Source organism: Nyctereutes procyonoides, unplaced genomic scaffold (assembly GCF_905146905.1).
Source record: "Nyctereutes procyonoides isolate TBG_1078 unplaced genomic scaffold, NYPRO_anot_genome, whole genome shotgun sequence".
NCBI lineage: Eukaryota > Metazoa > Chordata > Mammalia > Carnivora > Canidae > Nyctereutes > Nyctereutes procyonoides.
The window spans coordinates 20,348,090-20,370,138 of NW_026575082.1; the positions used below are offsets into that span (position 1 = coordinate 20,348,090).

The following is a 22,049-nucleotide window of genomic DNA, read 5'->3' on the forward strand; positions in this document are numbered from 1 at the left end:
TAACACTCTTGCTTCCATCAAAATTCTAACATCTATTTCCCTAAACCATGCATTTTGGTGTTGGCTTACTCCAAACCGTCTGGTGGACTTTTAAGAAATACCTTTTAAACTTCAATTATATGACACTTTAAATCCTTAGTTTCCTAATAGGGATTGGAGCTAGTGTGTGACTCTACTTTTACAGCCACAGTTCTGGGACGCCTGGATGGCTCAGTGGTTAAGCTTTACTTTCAGCTCAGGGCGTGAGCCTGGAGTTCTCGAGTTCTCCCTCTGCCTGTGTCTATCTATCTCTCTCTGTGTCTCTCATGAATAATAAATAAAATCTTAAAAAAAAAAAAGATTTAGAGCCACAGCTCCACCTGTCAACCTCCCACCTCGCCCCCTTTCTGTCCCAGCCCCTGCTGGGCTGGTGTACCCTTTAAACACCTCTGACCTATAGAGGTCCATGCAACCCACTTCCCTATAGAGGAAGCGTTGGCTCTGGACTGGGAGGACCTGTCTTGAACCTGAATTTTGTCATGAACACGATGGCGGGCACTTAAGTTCTTTGGACCTCAGTTTTTCATCATAAAAATGGTACTTGAACTAGAAAATCATAACCAACTGCCTGAAGTCTTAAAATCTGTGTCAGACACTGAACTGAATACATCTTGATATGTCATTTCAGAACCTGTGAAGAAGAGATTATGGTTCTATTATACAGATGAGGAAACTGGGCTCAGAAAGGTTAGGTAACTAAGTGAGGTCACATAGCTACTGAGTGGCAAGGATTTGAGCCTGAGAACTTAAACTCTTGTCGTCCTTATTAATACCATTACACTATCTCCTAGAATTATGAGAGTGCTTCCAGATTTAAAATATTATGATCACATGGGATTTGTTTCTTCCAACAACTAATACATGCTAGGCAAGATGTGTATCATTTACCACTAGTATAGAGATCAAGAAACTGAGGTTTCAGTGAGAAAATTAGGGCTAAAAATGCCATGAACTGTATAGTAAAGAACAGATGGTGCTTATTTTCACGGAGCTTATAATCAGGAGATTGCACAAGAAAGCCAAACATGTAATCAATATCGTGGGTGTCTTTAACAAGGTTCTTTAGCAAAATTATTTTATGAAGTTTTTTGCATCTGTCTATGTAAAAGAAACTAAAATCAAACACAGTTCAGCTGTTAAATTTCAGAAGATAACATAGAGTAGCTCCATTTTAATCCCTTGGAAAATTGTGCACTTTTTTAAGGTGTGTTTGTAATTTCAGAGATAATTGTGACTCTCAACTGGCTGTATTCTGTATTCTAATAGAGTGACTGAAACAAGCTTACTGCCAAGGAGTAATGTAGGTGGAGGGTTGATCAGAAGCATTAAGCATGTGACTGATAAATCTGCTACCTATGTGATCTCTGCACATTTTTTTTTTCAACTGCAGAATAAAGAACTAAAAACCAAGGTGGCACTTTGGTCTGACACTCCTAGGACAACAGTATCAAAGGCTGTCTCTACAAGGTAAGGTCTGTCTTCCTCCGCCACCATCTGCCTTCAAAGCTTCTGTTGGACATTCATTCATGAATGTTGACATTTATCCCACTTGAGAAATAATTCCAATCTATTAGTACTTACGTGATCATTGGTTTACTGTCTGTTTCCCAGTTCTTGAGAATAAGACCTATGTTACTTATTCTTTTTTTTTAAGATTTTATTTATTTACTCATGAGAGACACACACACACACACACACAGAGGCAGAGACACAGGCAGAGGGAGAAGCAGGCTCCATGCAGGGAGCCTGACGTGGGACTCAATCCCCAAATTCCAGGCTCACGCCCTGGGCTGAAGGCGGTGCTAAACTGCTGAGCCACCCTGTTGTCCCCCCATGTTACTTATTCATCATTGAACTCTCAAAGCCCAACATAGAAATACTTACTGAATAAATGAGTGAATTAATTTAGATATCTTTTCTTGCTTTGTTCCATTAAACAGGCCTCGTCTTGGCTTCAACACTTTCTCCAAACAGCACACATCATCTTCTCTATGGTCCTTGTTTCTCCATTATTTCTGTTTTTCTGTTGATGAGCACTTATTTATAAATTGTTTGTACTTATGTGAATGTCCATATTTCAAACCAGGTAGATTGTAAATGTCAAGAAGGCAGGAATAGTTCCTTGTATTTCACTTTATTTCCTGTATTGCTGACAGTAAGTGTCTTCAGTAACTATCTAATAATGACAGAATCAAGCAATGATAATGACCCACTACAGCAATCAAAATGTTGGTTGAAACCATCAAAGTCACTTTCTAACAGGACAGAATCTGAAATGACAAGTTGAAAAAAAAAAAAGACTTCTGGGCTCAAATCTTATTTCCATAATAGTCTATGAAATTATCACTTAAAAGAAAACAGAGTCTGTAATTACATGAATGATTTAAAAAGTGATTAAAAACTTCCTGTTCTAGCAGCTTTTGAATTTCCCAGGCCAGTCCCTCTAGGGCAGAAGCCTGTTTTCTGAAACTCTCCTCGGGGCAGTGCCTGGGGTAGCAAGTCAGCCCTGCTGTGATTCGCATCAGTCCAGGAAATCAGGGAGATCCATCTCCCCCTTCAGAACTCCCTGCAGCCATGCTTCACTTTGTTAATGATGTATGTAGTCAGAGACAAGATGAAGCCATTCTGAATCGAGTCTTCGAGAATCATTGGGCTTCCAGGTGCTATGTTATCAATTCTTTTGGCCGCCAGCTCTGCAACTTCCAATAAAGAAAAGAAAAAGCCCTAGAAATATTAAAGGAGAAAAGTGAAATACCCACATTTCAGAAGCAGTGAGAGAAGCAGTCACTTTAGTAGGGGAAGAAATGAAGGGTCCAGTATAGAAGGGCAAGCATGACTCCAAGGGAAAGGGAGGTGATTGCCTTTTTACGTTCTCACCAGATAGCAGTCCCCTTAGGGTGCTACAGCATCCTGGCCATCCTCAGCTGTTTGACCCTGTAGGGAGTGCAGCCAGAGCAGAGTAGAGGAAGGAGCAACCGGTTGTCTCTATATTCTAACAACAGGCTTGAACATGGATACTCTAACACAAAGGGAATGTGCTAGAGAGAATGACTTCTACTGCCAATTCTTTACCTGTAGCAAATTAATTGTTAAAGATCTTTTGGTTTTAAAGATTGTTTTTAATTCCTCTGACTTGATAGATCTCATGTTTGCAAAATGAAATATGGCCAATTGGCTGCTTTGAGAATGTAAGCTATGGTATGGTTTGGTAAGTCCAGGTTCACCCATATGCAATGGAATTATAACTCAAGGGAGAGATTGGAGTAGGAAAGTAGCTGTTAAGGGGGGAAAAATCATGTACATTTCAAGATTAATCCAGGCAAATCTCCCTAATCACCCATAAAATATACTTCTATATCTCTCAGTAAGTACCAAAAAGCAAGGTGTTTCCCTTGAGCATTAGAACATAGAGATAGTTCTTGAACCCTGGAAGAGGTGTTTACTGGAGATTGAGGGTCTTGTTGTCTGGAAGAGGTGTTTACTGGAGATTGAGGGTCTTGTTCTTAGACAATAACAACAGAACACACGTGGAAGTGTGTGTGAGTTGCACACCCATATATTTTAAATACTAGAATCACACAATGAGGAGAGAAGTTCAGACTGAGAAGCCCACAGAATTAAAACGTCCTGGCAGAAGGGTTGACTAAGGTCTCGAGTCACTCCAGTGCATGTCTTCACTGTGTGGAATGGCAGAGACAGGCTCTAAGTCTCTCTCCCCTCCCCTCGCTCTTCGTCACTCTTGTCCTACTACAACTGGCTGAATTTGCATAAGTTTGATGCTTCCACTTGTGATTTTAGCATGTCTCTTGGGGAATTAGAATCACCCAATTAACCACCATTTCTCTTAGACTAAAGCAATTAGTTCAGACTTGGTAGTACAGCGGTGGTGGAGACGGGAATGCTGGTGATACGGCAATTATATCACTAAAGTTTAATGTGCTCGATTTTGATAATTGTATGGTCTTTTCTACAGTGAATTGAAGACTGTCGGCACTACGCCCTATTTGATGTTGATTAGGCTCCGGAAATGAGCCGGCTGGCTGAAGATCTGAATGAGGAAGATCACTATATAGGTCTTATTTATTCCTTGAAACACAGCCGAAACTTGCTTGTTAAAATGGCTCAATGCCAGTATTCAATGGAATTTACTCTACATCAATACTTTTGCAGAAAGATGACATTCCAGAAAATCAGACGAATATATATTCAAGGGAAGGAACTCTTCCTTCAAAACTTACTAAGTGAAGAGATCAGGGGCTTTTGATGGAAAATGAATTTTGCTTTAAACTTAAAAAAGATCTGAATTTTTTTTGCAGATTTTTTGCTGAAGAGGGTGGTTTAAGGTTGTCAACTATAACCTTTCAATAGTGGTTTTATGTATATAAATGGAAGAGTGTATGTGTGCATGAGTCAAGGATATATTTTAAAGTTAACTCTGGATAATAAAAAATATCTTAACGTGAACTTATAAATTCATCTCCTGACCCACTGTTAGTGGGAGAGTAATTCTTTACTGCCTTATGGGCAGGAGGAGGAGTAGGTTTTTTTAGCTAATTCCCCAACCCACATAACCCTCCAAAGCTGAGACTCATGGCATCTCACCACACTTTAGGAAGCCATTGTTCTTCAGTTAGGATTGCAAATTGGTTGCTAGAGACAACCCACAAATAAGCACAAAGAAATGGAGTTTGTTACTCTGGCTTCGTGACTAATTTTCTTTTCAAGATTCATTATATTATCTAAGAAGATATTTGGAGGGAAGAATACAAACACAATGCCGGCAGCTCAGAAACCTCCATAAAAGTGTGTATATTTTGGGTTTAGAGGAACAGTGGCTGCTGTCCGCAGCCAGGAAGACCTGAATTCATGAATTAGAATTAGATGTCCAGTGCTTTATTTACCTTTTGATACAGGCATTCATCACAGGTGGAGTTTGTGATTGCTGTGAAGAAAACCACACTCTAATTCGTAGAAATGCAAACATGCTGACACACAGAAAACACTTGAACTGAAGCAATAATGGGCAGCCTTGGCCATACTAAAGGGTGAATTCCTTGTAAGCCTTTTGATCCTCCTCTCTGCAGTATGACTGTAAACGTTTTCTCAGGAAAGATGCTTCAAGGCTTTCAATGTGGAATGTGAGCTAGCGGTATTGTCTATGAAATATTTAAAAATACATGCAAAGGAGATAAAGTAATGTATTTATAAATTCATCAGAGTATTCTAATCTTTTAAATGTCGCATAATTCTATGTGTGCATTTCATGCTTCATGTTTTTATTGCTTGCTAGTTTTTCAAGTGTAGTTATCTAATAACATTTATGGCACAGTTCCTACACCAGGAACACTTCTAAGTACTTTACCTGAATTAATTACTTGAATCTTCCCAACAGGCCTCAAAAGCAGGTCATATTATTACCCCGTCTTACAGGGGTAGATACTGTGAGGTCCAGTAATTTCCCCTGCTGCCAGTGATGGAGCAAGGATTTGGACCTCTTGCTTGGCTATCAGTATTCTTTCTATCTGTTCACTAGGTGGTCAATTTCCACACTATAGAAATACCTCTCTTTTTGCTACTTTAACAAGCATAGCTTCCTTGTTGGCTATGTGAGCTATTCTGTGAATGATGGTCAGAAACAACCCTTACTCATAAAGTAAATATTTTGCTGCAATTAAGTTGGTCTTTCACCTGTTGGACTACCCTCATGAGCGCTTGGTTCAGAAAAACTACCCTGCTAAAAATCTTGAAATTCTACATTTATTTTATGACCTTATGCCACATGGAAGATTCTTTTGGCAGTGTATTTTCAGACACGTTTGTAGGGAGTTTGGGACCACAAGTTCTGTCAAGCAGTTGCAGTGTAATAGGTGAATTCACCTTTCACCTGGAGATCACTTAGGTTCCTGTTACACCCCAGTCACCTGGATGGATGGTAATAAATATGAGATTTTGAAACGGATCCATCTAACTGAGCTAACAACTAGAATGATTCCCATTAGAATAATGTGTTCTAAAGTCAAAAATGGGAAGACGCTGTTGGATTTAACTCTGCTCCTTTTTGAACATGGAAGTACAGCTGGACATTACACAGATAGGACCTGCTCATGTGCTCTCCACATTCACCCTGATATGGTCTTTGGATTTCCTGAGAACAAGAACAAGCAGTTTCAGAAGCTTAAAACAGTCTGGCCTCTTCGAATACAAAAGTAATTTTTAAGTAGCATCAGCAATATCATTTTTTGGTCATATATAGATTACTTCCTATATCTTTATGGTTTCAGCTTTTACCATTTGGTATGTTTTTTTAATAAATATTTCTGAGCAATAAAACAAAGGATTAAATGGAAAATAAAAAAGCATTAACCTAAAAGTAATGCCAAACAAGAAATACAGGAAAAGAAACACAAGTTCAGTTGTAGTCTAAATGGTTATACTTATAATGATGCTAATCAAGATATTAAAGTCTGAGGTGGACCTTGAATACAAGAATGAGCAAATGAAAAGAAAGTTAGTTTCACTTTGATTACATATTGTAACAAATCTTCATTAAGAAATGTTTAAACAACAACAAAAGAAATGTTTAAACAATTAGTATAATACATGTATCTTTTGAGTAATTGCTTATGGTATGCCTTACAATAAAGAAATTGATACCATTTTTTGTTAATTTTTTTATTTCTTTTTACATTAACATTATTATGCATAAGTGAATTAAGTCACTTATATTTGATTATTCATGACAGTATAAACCATAAAAATGGATTGTTTTTGCCGTGAGCAGGTATTCAGATGGCTCCTTGAATTTTTCTGTTAAATTTCCCTGGATCCAAATTAATGGAAAAAGTAATCTATTAAGTTTTTATTCTGAATTTGAAAAAATAGTAGCATTATAAAAGTAAGAACAAACATGCTTCTCAAGCATTTTCATATTTCTTTATTTTGAAAATCTTTACCTCTCCTCTGAGCTGGAAATAATTAAAGAATCCTCATCAATATTGAAGTAGGGACCCAATCCATCAAGGACTGAAAATTCCTTCAACTAATAATCATTATAATTCCCCCCACTTCCTCCCTTTTTTACTTCCTTTCTTTCTTTCTTTATTATTTTTTTGGTGGGAAATATTAAAGATGCAACATAGATTTAAATAATCGTATTTGTTTTGTTATTATTTAAATATATATCTATAAGGGTTTAAAAATCGAACTAGAACTACAGAAAGTTGGAAGGGTCATTTGGAAATCAATCAATGTAATTAGCCATTTACACATAATAAAGAAGAAAAATTATATAATTATTTTAATAAGTGAAGGAAAGTGACAAAATTCATGATAAAAACTGAGCAATCTGGGAATAAGAAACTTTATCATTCTGCTAAAGAGCATTTACCAAAAACCCTTCAGTCACTATAACTAGTGATGAAAGACTAATGTTAAGATAATTGCTCTCACCACTTTTCTTAAACATTGTACTGGTCCTAGCCATTGGAATATGGAAAAAGAAAAAGGAAGAAAAGGCATACAGATTGGAAAGGAAAAGTAAAACTGTCTATTGTTCATATAATTGTTAATGTAGAAAACGTTAATGACTCTACCAAACAGCTACTAGAACTAAAGACGCTACTAAACAAATTTTAAAAACCATCAATATTAAAAACCAACCTACAGGATGGGTGAAAATACTCACATGTATAGGATTCATATTCAGAATATATAAAGAACCTTTAAAATATAATGAAGAAAAACCAGTAAAGAATACTGGCAAAAATGTTTGGAGAGTCACTTCATAAAACAAGTAAGACAAATTACAAACACACACATGAAAAGATGTTTAATCCATTAGTTATCAGGGCAATGCAAATGAAAACCACTAAGAAATAAATGCCAAACACACCACTAGAACATCTAAAATAAAAAGATGGGCCTTAATGAGGATGTGGAGCAATGAGATTATATAACGGTGGAAATGCAAAAATGGTACAAGCAGTTTGAGAGACAGGTGTTTTTTTTAAAGTTAAATATACACCTGCCATATGACCTAGCCACTCCTTTCTTTACTTTTTTTTTTCACCCCAGGAAACAACAGCTTCTGTGTATCTGAATTTTCATGGCACCTTTGTTTGTAATAGCCAAAACCTAAGAACACAACAGATGTCCATTAACAGGTGAACAGGTAAACAAATGTGGTACATCCATACTTTGGAATATAACTCAACAATAAGAAGAAACAAGAAGCACAAACAAATATATACAACAATGGATAAACTTCAAATCATTAAATTTAGTGAAAGAATCTGGAGGGAGAAAAAGAGGACATGCTATGTGATCCCACAGCAACAGAGAGCATATCAGTATTGACCTGGGGACAGGAGAAGAGGGAGAGAGTGCACGGGAGCACAGAGACACATAGGGAGGGAGTAGAAATGGCCGGTGTGTTGAGAATGGTGATGTTTCCATGGATGTGTTCCATGACAGAAGTCAATACCTTGTAGAATTTAAATATTTACTTCAATAAAGTAGTAAAAAAAATGTAAGTTAACACTGTTATTCTTCTAGCCACCCAATCGGGTTGGCACAAAGGATTCATTCATTTTTTTCTTTCAACAAGTATTTATTGAATGCCTTCTATGTGCCAGGCACTGTTCTAGATGCCAGGGCTCTGACAGTGGAGAAAGAAGAGGGCGTGCATGTGCTGGGGAAGAAAGAAAAAGGAAAGATCTCTACCTTCATGTAAATATATTCTAGTGACAAAAAAAAAAAAAAAAGAAAAAGAAAAAAAGAACATAATAATGTTCATAATAATGTCCCAAGACTGTGAAGAAAAATAAGGCAGAACACAGGGATCAGGAGTTACGGGGTTTATGGTTGTGGTTGCAATTTTAAACAGGTTGATAATTTTAAATGTGGTAACAATGGATTGGTAAGTTAACTAGGAGAGTAATCTTAAATAAGATCTCTTTGGGACGCCTGGGGGGCTCAGTGGTTGAGCGTCTGCCTTCGGCCCAGGGTTGATCCTGGGACCTGGGGATGGAGTCCCGCATCGGGGTCCCTGCAGGGAGCCTGCTTCTCCCTCTGCCTGTGTCTGCTTCTCCCTGTGTTTCTCATGAATAAATAAATAAAATCTTTAAAAAAAAAAGACCTCTCTCTTTAAAGATACCATTTAAACAAAGACAGGAGGAAGGCTAGGAAAGTGACCAAACTACAGGGTGTTGTCATTTGGCAGAGGAAGGGTCCAAGAAGAGGCAAGTGCAGGTGCACAGGCTCCGGAAGACAGACCAGGTGTGTCCTGGAAGAGCTAGGATGTCAGTGCAGCTGGACTTGGCCCGTGAAGAAGTTCCAACCTCGTCTAAGTCATCTTCCATGCAACGTAGTCTTTCATGTTTCTTTGTAGAAGTCATTCCTTTTATTTGAACAATGAATGATCCTCCCAGTTCTTTGAATTCTGAGCAGTGGTGAGCTAATGAGTTTTAGGAATCTGTATCTCGATTTTTGTCTATGTTTTCCTAACATGTTGAGAAAACCCATGTTTTCAGAAGGCTCAGTCAAGGGAAAACTACTCTTGAAAGGTTCAGCTGAGTGGTCTTATTTTGACTTTACGCCCTTTGCCTAGAGGACGCATGCCGAGCTGCTCTTGGGAGTCAGGGAAGGAGAAGAGGGTCCACGAAGCCAGGCAGCATGTATTCATAATCCAGTAGTTTACCAGCATGATTCCAAATCACTCCTTCTGCTTCATTCTTTTCATCGGTGAATGAGTCATGATATAAAATTCTCTGGAGAATCAAGCAAACAGCTTGAAGTTGTCTACTATTAACCTCGCTGCTGTTTTTTGTTTGTTTGTTTTGTTTTAATTTAAATCTTTTTGGTAAAGAAGAGTCACTTTCTCAGAGACCTACAAAAATGGTTTAAAGCTTCGATAATTTCAAAAATCTGATTATTATCCCGAAACATTTCTAATACCTATAATATAACCTTCGTCAAATTATAATTTGTGTGTTGGCTTTTAAAGCATAATGTAAGTCACCTAAATGAGTTTTTTTTTTTCTAAATGAGTCTCTAACAGAGGAGCAATGCTCACATTCTTAGAATTAGAATTTTATTTTTTTTAAAGATTTATTTATTAGCAGGGGTGGGGGTGGGCAGAGGGAGAGGAAAAGGAGAAGCAGACTCCTCTCTGAGCACAGAACTTGATATGGGGCTCCGTCCTAGAACCCTGATCATGATGTGAGCCAAAACCCAGAGTCGGACTCTTAACTGACTGAGCCACCAAGGCACCCCCGGAATTAGAATTTTATATTGAAATGAAATGTTTTTTGGTAGAGAGGGCAGCAAATAATCCAAATACCTTACATACAGTTTTTAAAAGATTTCTCTTTTCCTCATTAAAGATAGTGAATGTAAAGATGGTCTTTTTTCTCCCCATCAATAGGGGGCATGCTGTGACTATTTAAAAATCCTCTAAAGCCGTTAGGAAAAGCAAGTCTCTAATGACTTGTTATAAATTACTTAAGAAACCAAAGGGCAAAAGACACTGCCTATGTGAAACAGCATTACAGCTACCAGGGAGTCAAGTTGAGAGCATGGTGCCAAGGATTTATTTGCTTGCAGTGGGAGAGTTGTTTATCTTTAAATTAAAAACTCATCATTATCTTGGCAAAGACTATCTAAGTAACATATGGAATGAGAGCAGCTCTGGGAACAAGGCAGCCTTTGCAAATGAACATTTAAAAGGAAACTGTATGGTCATGGTCTTGAATCGGCCTCGAACATCAGTCCTTTCACCAGTCTGAGACTAAGGAGGTTGCCACCACCTGCCTCAGCATCTTATTATGGGGAAGAAAGAGGTTAATATATTGAGGTGTTTACTTTAACAGATTAACAGCTAATTTTTTTTTATGATAGTCACACACACAGAGAGAGAGAGAGAGAGAGAGAGGCAGAGACACAGGCAGAGGGAGAAGCAGGCTCCATGCACCGGGAGCCCGATGTGGGACTCGATCCCGGGTCTCCAGGATCGCGCCCAGGGCCAAAGGCAGGCACCAATCCGCTGTGCCACCCAGGGATCCCCAACAGCTAATTTTATACATGTATCCTTCAAAATTATTAGGACATTTTCCTTGAAAGCCCAGTCTTTAAACAAATAGTAAATGAAATTTTTAGAGAGATAGATAAAAATCACTTGGCTAAATTCAAGTTACTCCTTATTTCCCAGTTTCTAATGGATACCATTTTATTTTTTTTTATTTTTTAAAGATTTTATTTATTCATGAGAGACACACACAGAGAGGCAGAGACACAGGCAGAGGGAGAAGCAGGCTCCATGCAGGGAGCCTGATGTGGGGCTTGATCCCAGGACCCCCAGGATCACGCCCTGGGCTGAAGGTGGCGCTAAACCGCTGAACACCCGGGCTGCCCTGATGGATACCATTTTAAATGTGAAACAAGTTCCATGTTGATTCTGATTTAATGTTCTCCATGCACCATACATGCAACTTCAGCACAGAAATAAGTTTGCTTTGAGTACACAAAATAACTGATAAAAATGCATTTTTATTATTGAAAAATGTGCAGGAACAATCACTGAATACAGTTTCTCCACCATAGTATTCAAACCCAGACACCACAAAATCATTGGATGCTATGATTTCTGAAGCCACTAGAGCTTTGGTACAACAAAATAATGATCTAACAGTGTTTGTCAGGCACCACAGTCTACTTAGGGGCACAGAGAATAAAAACTCCATGTTTAAGGTTTTAATTTACATTCATAGCACTAGACAAAACAGAGATCTGTGTAGATGACAGACAAAACAACCAAAAGTGCTTAGCCTAAAAATGAGAATAGTATCACTTAAAGGTAGACTGTCGAATACAGTGAAGCACTTCAGTGTTAGGTTAGAACATTGTCTATTTGTAACACATTAAGCAGGGTAACTTATATCTCTTAGATATTTTCAGATGCAGTCGGTATCTTTTACAAGGCTATGGACACAAAAGCCCTATTTGTACAAGGATGATTTGACCAAGTTGTAATATACTATCTAGAATGTAATTGGACTCCTTGGAAGAAATACAAGATGACATACAAAATGAAATAGAACTCTTATTTTCTCAATAACTTGAGCTATATTAAACATTTTCAATCACACACAATGACCTCAAGTTGCTAACCACCGATAGCTTCCAGTACCCACGACTACAATTAGTGTTTTGCCCCTGCTATGACACTTCTTCTCACAAGTGGTTTAAATTATTACTGTAATTTTTTTTATTATTCTTAGCCTGTGATAATAGTGCCCGTTTATGAAATGGAAAATAATTTACAAACCAATTTCTTATATAGATTCTCCTTTGAGCTTGACACGAACCCTACGAGGCACACAGGGTTCAATAAACTCCATAGGAGGAGAAGCCACTAAGATATTTAATGACATACTCGGGGTCCCCAAATTTTTCTTTCTGCCCACTTTCCTTTCTATAATACTAAGCTTCCTCTCAAAGAGCATTTGAAAAAGTAACCTGGACAAGAAAAGAGTAAGTATAAGAATATGTTATTACTTTACTAGGCACAGACACTATTTTGATGTTTCAGCAGACATCAGGCTAAGACGCATTGATTGAATAAGGAATCCATTAAGTTAAGGACAGACATGTCTGCTTTTACAAAATTTGCTAATGATGCTTAGAGACTAAGTCAGCTGAGGGGTATTAGCCATGATTTCTACAATCTGTTGGAAAGAAAAGGAACTGGGAAACAAATTTGAATGAGTCAATCCAAAGATGATTCCTTGGTACATTTTTTTTCTTCAAAAGCTGACACTCTTTGAAATAACCTCACAATTCCACTACTAATGCTTTTGCTCTCTGTGTATGAAGCTCAAAAATAACCATACACTGTTGGTAAAAGGAGCTCTGCGGAGAAACATCTTTGTGATTCCACTCCTCGAAAAATTAGTCAAAGTGCCATGTATGAGAAAATTAAATTCAGATAGAGCCAACAAAATGTTTCAAAGTTTCCCACATTTTGATGCCACTAATGAAAAATTGGGTGTTTAAATGTTTTTTTTATTATTATTATTAGCTTAGTTCTAAAGGCATAAACTTCTACTTGATAGATAAAAATGATGGATATAGATACTTGCCTTGAATCTAGTTTAAAAAGCTCTTCTTGTTACTAATTCTCTTTTTTTGTTTTCTACCTAAAAATCAGCCTCCACATATATGGCCTTCTCTGTGTTCTGCAATATTTAAGAATGCTATTCAGACATTGAACTCTAACCTTTCTTTATAGTTCTTCCTCAACAATGTCATCATTGTTGGGTCTTCACCCAGGAATTCTAAGACAATAAATTCCTAAAATTCCCTAGATTTCTAAAAATGGTTTTCATCAGTTCTTCTTTATGAGACAGGTATCTTCGCGGGTTTATAAAGCATTGCAGTAACACTCATCTCAGATAAGATTCAACTTCTACCTTCCATGTTTAAGAGCTCAGCACTCCCCCAGAAATAAGTTTATATCATATTGATCAAAGATCAAGAAGAAAATACAGTTTTGGTGAATTCTCAGACAATTTTTTCAAATATAGACAGTATCTGGACATCTTTAAAGATAATAAAGCTTTCCCTAAAATATTCACATATATTAGCTGTCTTTTAATGTTTTATAAAGCTTGGTGGTATTGGGCGAAAGACAACTTTTCCATCTCTTTGGCTGATATCAGCTTTCAGATCTCTCTTTTAAAGAGTTAAGTATCTTAGAAAACCAGAAACTTCAATATTATCTCTTTATAATCTGAGTTTGAGCTCATAACTCCAAGACTCTGTATGGATGAGAATCTTTCCTCAATGTTTTATACTGTGATACATACTGAGGAAAGCATAGGTTCCCTTTTTTAAAGTGAAGAGAGATACAGAATGGTGAATAATTTTGTGTCATACACACAGGTACTGGATTTCCACTATACCTAGTTGTTCACTGTTACACATATGGCCTCTCCCTCTAGCTGATATATGAGCTTCATCAAATTTGTTGATTTCCAGTTGATTCAACTTGCGGTTTATAGAATGTTTTGGCTGTTATTAAATAAGTTTTAATGTGGTCCTGTACTTCTCGATGGTCAAGCTTCTCTCTTTTACAAAGGAGACGGAAAAGGTCTGATTAAACCTCTTGCCCAATTCATTTTACCTTGACAGGCTGGCAGAGAATAACTTAGTCTGGAAGCATAACAAAGACACCCACTGATACACGGAATGGACCATCTGGTTAAAAACAACAGATGAAATATTTACTTTAGAAAATGCTGGTTTTGAGTTTTTTGCAATGTATAGCTGGTTCTGTGGAAATGAGAGAAAATCAACTAGAGTGGTGACTTGTGATTCTAAAACTTATGCAGAGACCCACAAGCTCGATTCCTAGCATGCAGCATTTTCTCTTTGCCAATTCATGACTGGTGACCCTTGTCATACCAAAAAAAAAAAAAAGTGTTTTCTCAGCTATTTTTGATATGTTTTTCAAAGGATTTTTTGTTTTTGTTTTTGTTTTTTGTATTAAAAAGTAACCTTGTACCTACTCACAGTTGAGTCTCAGTCAATGCCCACTCATTCCATGAGCAGTTTAGGAGACCAGAAGATGGTGGTAATACTCTGCAGATGCTAATAACATCCTGAACCCTTTGCTGAAGATATTAGAATACCTTTAGCTGCATTGGTGTCTCTGTGAGGCCTTTCTCAGATATGATATAATAGGAAATGAGCTATATGGTTGGAGACAAATTTGGTCATAGAGATATTCGAGGCACTGTGTTAGAGCAATGTAAACATCAAACTAGTGTAAGCACTCCAGAAATGATTTCTATATCAGAAAGGAATTTCATGTACATTTTAAATATTTCCCCAAAATACAGTATGGTTTACCAAAGCGTTTGGGAGATAACAAGTAACAGGATACATCTTGGCTAAAAATACATGCTATTTTGTTAAAGGAGGTACGCAGTTCTTTGAAGCAGCCTGTATACTTCATGGTCCCCAATCAATTCGAAATTGTAAAATGAAATACACATAATAATTAATTCTGTAATAATAAGTGAAGGCATTTGCAGCAATGGTGACACAGAATTTGGGATTAGATGTCAAACTTGAAAGGAAAAAAATATCTTTCTTAGGTCAAGTATTTATTTATAAGTAGAATTCTATTTTAAATTAATTTTCTTGTCTTCTTTAAATTTCATTCCTCTTGAGACTGTTGCCCAATAATTGTTATTTTTATAGGCAGAGTTCTATAATTATAGGCATCGTCACCCTCTGCTTCATGCTACAGCTATCAAATAATGATCTTAAAATAGACCCTGAATAAATGTTCGTCAAATAACTGGCAATGACAGAACCTTGGCAAAAGTAAGTCAATCATATAACTGGAAAAAGCGTAGAAACTGAAAAACAAACCCAAAATAGAATACCTTTAGGATTTCATAAAGGCTAAACACTCCCTATTAGGGAAATGCCGGGGGCATCACAACCTGATCCAAGGAAGAGTCAGTAAAATGACCATAGACATTTATCAGATTTTGCCATCGCAATGATTATACTGTTTCTGTTCACTTTTCTTTCAGTCAAAACATTCTGGACGTCAGCTAGTAGATTTCTATCGTCATGGCTCAGGCACTGAGGTCATGAATCACATCGTAGAGAAAAACACCACTGGAGGTAATACCCAAGCATGATGGATCTTAGAAGTTGGCATTATGCTGTAGAAATAAGAGGGACTGAGGAGTTCACACTGAGAATTTTGCAAGAATATTTTAGACAGTCCCTCGGATCTGTGTTCCTAAAATGGATTTCATACCAGATGTCGACTGTAGAGAGAGGTTCAAGGGGGGAATGGCAGGACTGTGATTTAGGGTTTCTAATGTTTATCACTTAAAAAATATGCACAGAGTGTGGAAAAAATGCAGTTTAACTGACAAAATTTTATAGGAAGAAGAACCATCCTTTCAAAATTATATACTCATGATAAAAAGAGAAAATCTGGAGCGTGATGCCTTTGTTACTGATAAAACTGATTGAAATATTTAAATAATAGTTTAATAGAAGTTGCTTATGCTTATCAAAAACAAAAATAAAAAGGCAATGTCATACCAGTTTAGGCACAATAAGAATAGGCCAATGGAAAATCCTTTTGCAATGATTTTTAAAAGAAAAGGCTGTTTTATGTGAAAAAATAAAGTGATTAACCAAATTTTTAGAGAGAAAAGACACAGCTCCAATCCTGCCTTACTCTGTAATATAGTTCAAACATGGATATTTTGCCATAGGCAAAAATGAAAACAAATATGAAATATATTGTAATATGGCATGAGGCATCATCAATTTTTATGTGACAAATGACCTGAAAACTCAGAGTGACCATAAAATCAATCCATCATCCTAAAGTTGTTGATCTACAAGGCAACACACTTGTATTTTTATAATTGATTCAAAGTCAGGGGTGGGCATGGAGAGTAGAAATGTGATTTAGAGTTTCCAATGCTTTTGTAAATTAAAAAGAAACCCACAGTTATTAGTCACTTTTGTTTTCATATCACCAACATAGTTTATCTAAAAACAATTAAAGCTAAATAATTTTTCTTGACTGCATTTTTCAAGACATATTTAATAAATGACAACTTTAATTTCTCCTCGTGACCCTTTACCAAGAAAAATGAGATGTGAAACTGAACACTCAATCGAATTCCAAAATTTTGTTTGGAAGGGGAAACCTCTGGAGATTCTTAATCCCAACTGATAATGTCAACTTCTGATTGGCTTGAGTGAAATTTGGCTAAATGATTCTTCCAGACATCTGTAACAGACACATTTAATTTCATTTGTCCAAATGCCATGTTTTCATACTTTCATTTTTCTCCCAGGGCATTTCTCTTGTACTCTGTCGTCCACAGTCCTGTTCTTGTCTATCTGTCATTTATTAAGAGTATAAAAACAACATTAATATCCAGGCTCCCACATTTTAACAAAAATCTGATTCTCAATCGTATAACCTTACCAGTACTTGAGTCACCTTAAGACAGCTTATTGGGTATATATAGTAGTCATTATTAATGATCCTTTTAGACTTCTTCATTGTATACCCATTTTTAGCTAATATATTCCCCCAATGCAAAACTAAAAGTATAAACCAAATTTTATATAAGAAGTAAATCCAATCTTTAAAAAACAAAACAAACAAAAAAACCCGCCATTCTATATTCTTCCTTTAGTGGCCTATCCCTTTCCCCCATATGACATGGTAATTTTTTTTCTGATTTAAAACTTATTGATAAGTTTTATTGATTATTATTGATATCATCTTGAATACTTTCTTACATATTCATTTTCTTTATAAGAAAAAGCAAACTGAGCATCCGTGACAGTGAGATCACATTAGAAAATCTTTGATCTTGTTTGGAGGGTGCCTCAGAGACAACTGGTCAATTCTTTGGAACACTGTTGACTATTCTGGTTTTGTAAAATAGATTTTTTTCTGGCAGAAAAGGAAAGACATGCCATTGTGCATGGTCTACTCAACAACAATTTTGTGGTTTGTCACTGTTTTTTGGAAGTAATATTTGGGTGGGGGTTTTGATGATCAGTTCCTAGGTAGAGTCTAGCAGCCACATTTCTTCTCTGCTGGTTTTTCCCCATCTAGCTTTCCAGAGTCTCCACCATTGACAGTGTCGGGAACTTGTGTCTTCTCTACACACTGTTCCATTCGCTTCATTATTAAGTCCAGAAGGGTTTCCACAGCTTTCTCCACATTCTGGCCAGTTGCAGCACTTGTTTCAAAATATGGTATACTTGCATCGAAGAAGTGATACATATTTTTGAGAGGAAGAAATCAGAAAACATACAACAAGATGTACAAATGAATAACAGGCACAAACATGGCTGGCATAGAGATTGCGAAATAATCACTATTTTGCCCACTGAGTTGGAAAGTATCCTTGTTTCTTCTCAGTGAGTAAAAAATGGCAGGCTGCTTTCTCATGTGGGTATATCGGACAAGGAAACGGATACAGGAGGTACTTAGGAATTTGAAGCTAATGTATTATCACTGTTTCACAAGAAATTTAAGAAGGTAGAAATAACTAAACTAGTGATAAATATTTACTATTAAAATAGCACTTCCCTGTTAATCAATTATCTGGTAATTTGACTTAGAAATTAAGCAGGCACTGAAGAGGATATGCATGTCAATAAACAGTCTATATTTATATGGAATCAAAAGTTTCAAGAAGACATACACATTTTTAAAGCTCTCAAGGAAAATTCTTCAGTAAAAAATTGGCAGGTATGAGGCAACTGCTTTAAATTTAAAGTCTGTGTTGGAAGTCAACTTATCATCGTAGGGGGATATTTAAAATTATTTTTGATCTGCCACTTAAGCTCAGCAAGGATGAGGATTGCAATATTATGTCCTTGTCAGGTGTTATTTCTTAGAGTTTTGCAGCTATTAGCGGAAAGGCAGTGGACGATAGTGTTGAAGATCATGAGCTCTAATCTCAGACTGCCTGGGTTGAATTCAAGCTCTGCTCCTTACTAGCTACCTGGCCTTCCATCAGTTACTTAATCTTTCTATGCCTCAATTCTTCATATATAAGATGGGATGATTCTAGATCTCCTATGTTTGGTTATGAGTGGTTAAAGGAGTTAAAGTCTAGGGGGAGTTGTTGGCACATAGTAGTAAGGATTCAGCCATTGTTAGCCACTACTACTATTAAGGAATCGATTTAAAAGATCACATACATTCCCCTGAAAGATCTTTTTCATTCTTGTGCCATTATTGACTCAAGGGAATCCTTCCCAGTATCAACCTCAAGTCCCTGCTCCACTACTAAGCCGCAGTGTGCAAGGGCAGATGACATTTCCGAGTAAATGACTTACCCGTATTTGTCAGCCAGGTCCCGGGCTTGCCTTTCATTGACTTCCCTCTGGTCCGGCAGGTCTGCCTTGTTGCCAATTAATACTATATCTGGATTTTCACAATAAGCGTTTGCTTGCAGTTGGCCTTAGGAAGAAAGCAGATGGACCCAGCACATTAGTTATAAACAAGTGATGTCAAATGACTGCTCATACTTTGAATTCCTTTTTTTTTCATACTTCAAATTCCTAATCTAATTGTTCACCTCCAGCTTGCCTGCTTACTAGTTATATCATATTAGCCAGGTTCCTTAATTGTTCTCAACTATACCTTCTTCATCTATAAAATGAGTGAAGATAATGCCTCAAAAATTGCAGATTATGAGTTTTAATAATAACTGCTATGAAGCACCTATATGATCACCGATCCGTAGGTCTCCTGCATCTGAGAAACTGTCCTCCAAGATGGACATACTGCTTCATACTATTTGTTCCTCAAATATAAGTAGAGATAATAGAACAGGAATTTTAAGTGTGTAAGTATGTTCCTTCAAGAGGCTGCTACATTTTTTTTTTTTTATTTTTTAGTAGGCTCCACACCCAGCATGGAGCCCAGTGTGGGGCTTGAACTCATGATCCTGGGATCAAGACCTGAGCTGAGATCAAGAGTCAGATGCTTAAGTGGTTGAGCTACCCAGGTGCCCCGAGGTGGCTACTTTTCTACCTCCTGAAGTCCAAGGTGATGATCTATCAGAAGAGAACATTTCTGAACCACCACAAATTCATGTAGAAACAATTTTAAGACAGGTGACTTGTTTTTCTTTTTCTCCAGGATACACTGCACAAAAGAGAGAAGAAAGAGAGAGGGAAGGAAGGAGGGAGGGATGGAAGGAAGGAAGGAAGGACAGAAGGAAGGAAATGGTACAAAATCTGTCAACTCTTGTTTTTGAAGTTACGGGGATTACTTTACTTTCTATCTCAAGGCATGCTGTGTGCAAGTTTGCCAAGGAGGAAGACAAAGCTTGCTTACCCTGTAACAGTGATTATTTGGGTGTTAAAAATTAAAGTGTTATGAGACATGCCAATTAATTATCTTAAATCCCAATAGTATCCTTCTGGATCTTTTTTTAAATAAGGAAGAATTTTATCTGCCTTGAAAAAGGATGAACAAATCATTCCCTGAAAGAATCTGATAATCTTATTATCTCTTTATCTCCTCAGAATCTAATAATACCACCAAAATTTGGAGAAAGAAATACAATAATAAAAGGAAATAGAGACAAATCTTAGGATAAACACTCAGTTGGAGAAGCAACGAAGGAAGTCAGAATTTGTTGGTATTTGTCGCCGCTGCAGCAACTGCATTTTTGAACTCACATTTAAAGCAGTTATATGTAAATTATAAATAATATATAATAAGAAGAAATACATGGGCTTTTTTTAGTATCTATTCTGTGCTAGACACTAATCCTGGCTTTGGGCTATTGCAATGCAACAAAGCAGACGAAGTCTGCACTTTCATAGAACTCACATTCTAGTGGCAGAGGGTCCAAAGGACAAGTAAACAAAGAAAAACATAATATAATGTCAGGTGGTGGTGGTGACAAAAGGAAATGTAAAGTGTGCTGAGGAGATACAAAGTAATGAAGCATACTAGTTTAGATGCATGGTCAGGGATGGCTTCTTTCAAGAGATAAATCAAGTTTGAACAAACCCTTTAAGGAGATGAGACAATTGGCACACTCTATACATGGGAGAAGAGATATCAGGCAGAGAAAATCGGCAAGTACAAAAGCCACAAAGTAGGGAATGGGCCTTTTGTCCCGGGAATAGCAGGAGAGGTGTTTGGCTGGAGGCCAGTGAGCTGGGACAGGATCAGAGTAAATTACGCAGGAATCTAAGGCCTGATCACCAGGGCCTTGCAAGTGAGTGAAAGACTATGGATTTTAGCCCACGTGAGTTGGGAGGTCCCAGAAGGACTTTGACCAGGGAAATAACATGATCTGATGCTTTTTGTAAAGATTATTTATTTTAGCGATGGTGGGGGGCGGGGGGTGCATGGCATGGCAGGGAGGAAGAGAGGGAGATGGAAAGAGAATCTCAAGCAGATTCCCTGCTGAGCTTGGAGCCCGAGGTGGGGCTCGATCCCACGGCTCCAACATCATGACCTGAGCCAAAACCAAGAGTTGGATATCCAACTGACTGAGCCACCCAGGTGTCCCAACATGACCCAATTTTTGAAGAAATATCACTCTGGCCATAGACAGCTCCAACAAATCTTGAAATGACAAGCCTATCACCGGTCCATAGCACTGCTTCTATACCGTGTTAGGATCAAAATTCATATTTGTAATAAAAATGCAAATGAAATATTCTCTTTAGTGCTACATTGATTTTTGAAAAAGGAAACTCGAATACTACTTTCCTATGCTGACACATATCAGTCTATCTTCAATAACTGATTAGGCTACTTTTAACTTAATGTTAGATGAAAATTATATAGATTTTTCTACTTGAGGCTTCCTTACCTTTGAACATTTTTTTTCCAAAAATGCAAAATTTCAGTGTGAACTAAGACACGCTGTGCCTTATCTTCCTGTGGCTGGTGTGCTCTGGAGCAGTTTCTCACCAAATTAACCCGTCTGCTAATTCATGCATAAGTTAAGCCGTGTACAAGGGCATACATTTTTAGGTGCCAGTGAACCCTCTCAGAAAATGCTGCTACTTTTCTGTCTCCTTTCCAGATTAGATGTCGTAGCTCACATGGTTATAAGAAGTCCTTTAAGACTTAACTGTATAAGTGGAATTAATAGCCTTTCAATTGCAATTACATATATGTATATATATATATAAAGTAACACCTATATATAGGTGTTACTTTCTGAAACACCTATATATAGGTGTTACTTTCTGATTTTATTTCCTTCATAGTTACAAGTAATAAATCGTCAAATATTATATCCCATCACTGTGCCTATATTGAAAAGTTTTTATAAAAAGGTAATATCATATAGCACCTAGATTTTAGAAAAGTATCAGCAATTCCATTAATCATGATTAAAATGGTGATCATGCAATATCCCAAGAAATTTGCCCTTTTTAAAGGAAGTCATTGAAATAAAGCA

At 37.1% G+C, this 22,049-nt stretch overlaps 2 protein-coding genes across 5 annotated transcripts in view; one reads left to right on the top strand and one right to left on the bottom strand.

Annotated features, from left to right (window-relative positions):
* LOC129514421 (coiled-coil domain-containing protein 68-like) overlaps positions 1-6,664 on the top strand; it is a 50,609-nt gene extending 43,945 nt beyond the window's left edge. For 3 of the 4 annotated variants that reach the window (XM_055332970.1, XM_055332971.1, XM_055332972.1), the window contains exons 11-12: positions 1,430-1,506; positions 4,013-6,664. In XM_055332970.1, the coding sequence (XP_055188945.1) occupies positions 1,430-1,506; positions 4,013-4,070 (135 nt within the window). In that variant the 3' untranslated portion in view covers positions 4,071-6,664. Of the gene's footprint in view, positions 1-1,429; positions 1,507-4,012 lie in introns of those variants that run through there. The other variant, XR_008665440.1, reaches the window with a different exon arrangement.
* Positions 6,665-11,563: 4,899 nt separating this feature from the next.
* Positions 11,564-22,049, bottom strand: part of LOC129514575 (ras-related protein Rab-27B) — a 56,141-nt gene continuing 45,655 nt past the window's right edge. The window contains exons 5-6 of the mRNA XM_055333252.1: positions 18,949-19,072; positions 11,564-17,861 (exon numbers count right to left, since the gene is read on the bottom strand). Of these exons, the coding sequence (XP_055189227.1) occupies positions 17,672-17,861; positions 18,949-19,072 (314 nt within the window). The 3' untranslated portion in view covers positions 11,564-17,671. The remainder of the gene's footprint in view (positions 17,862-18,948; positions 19,073-22,049) is intronic.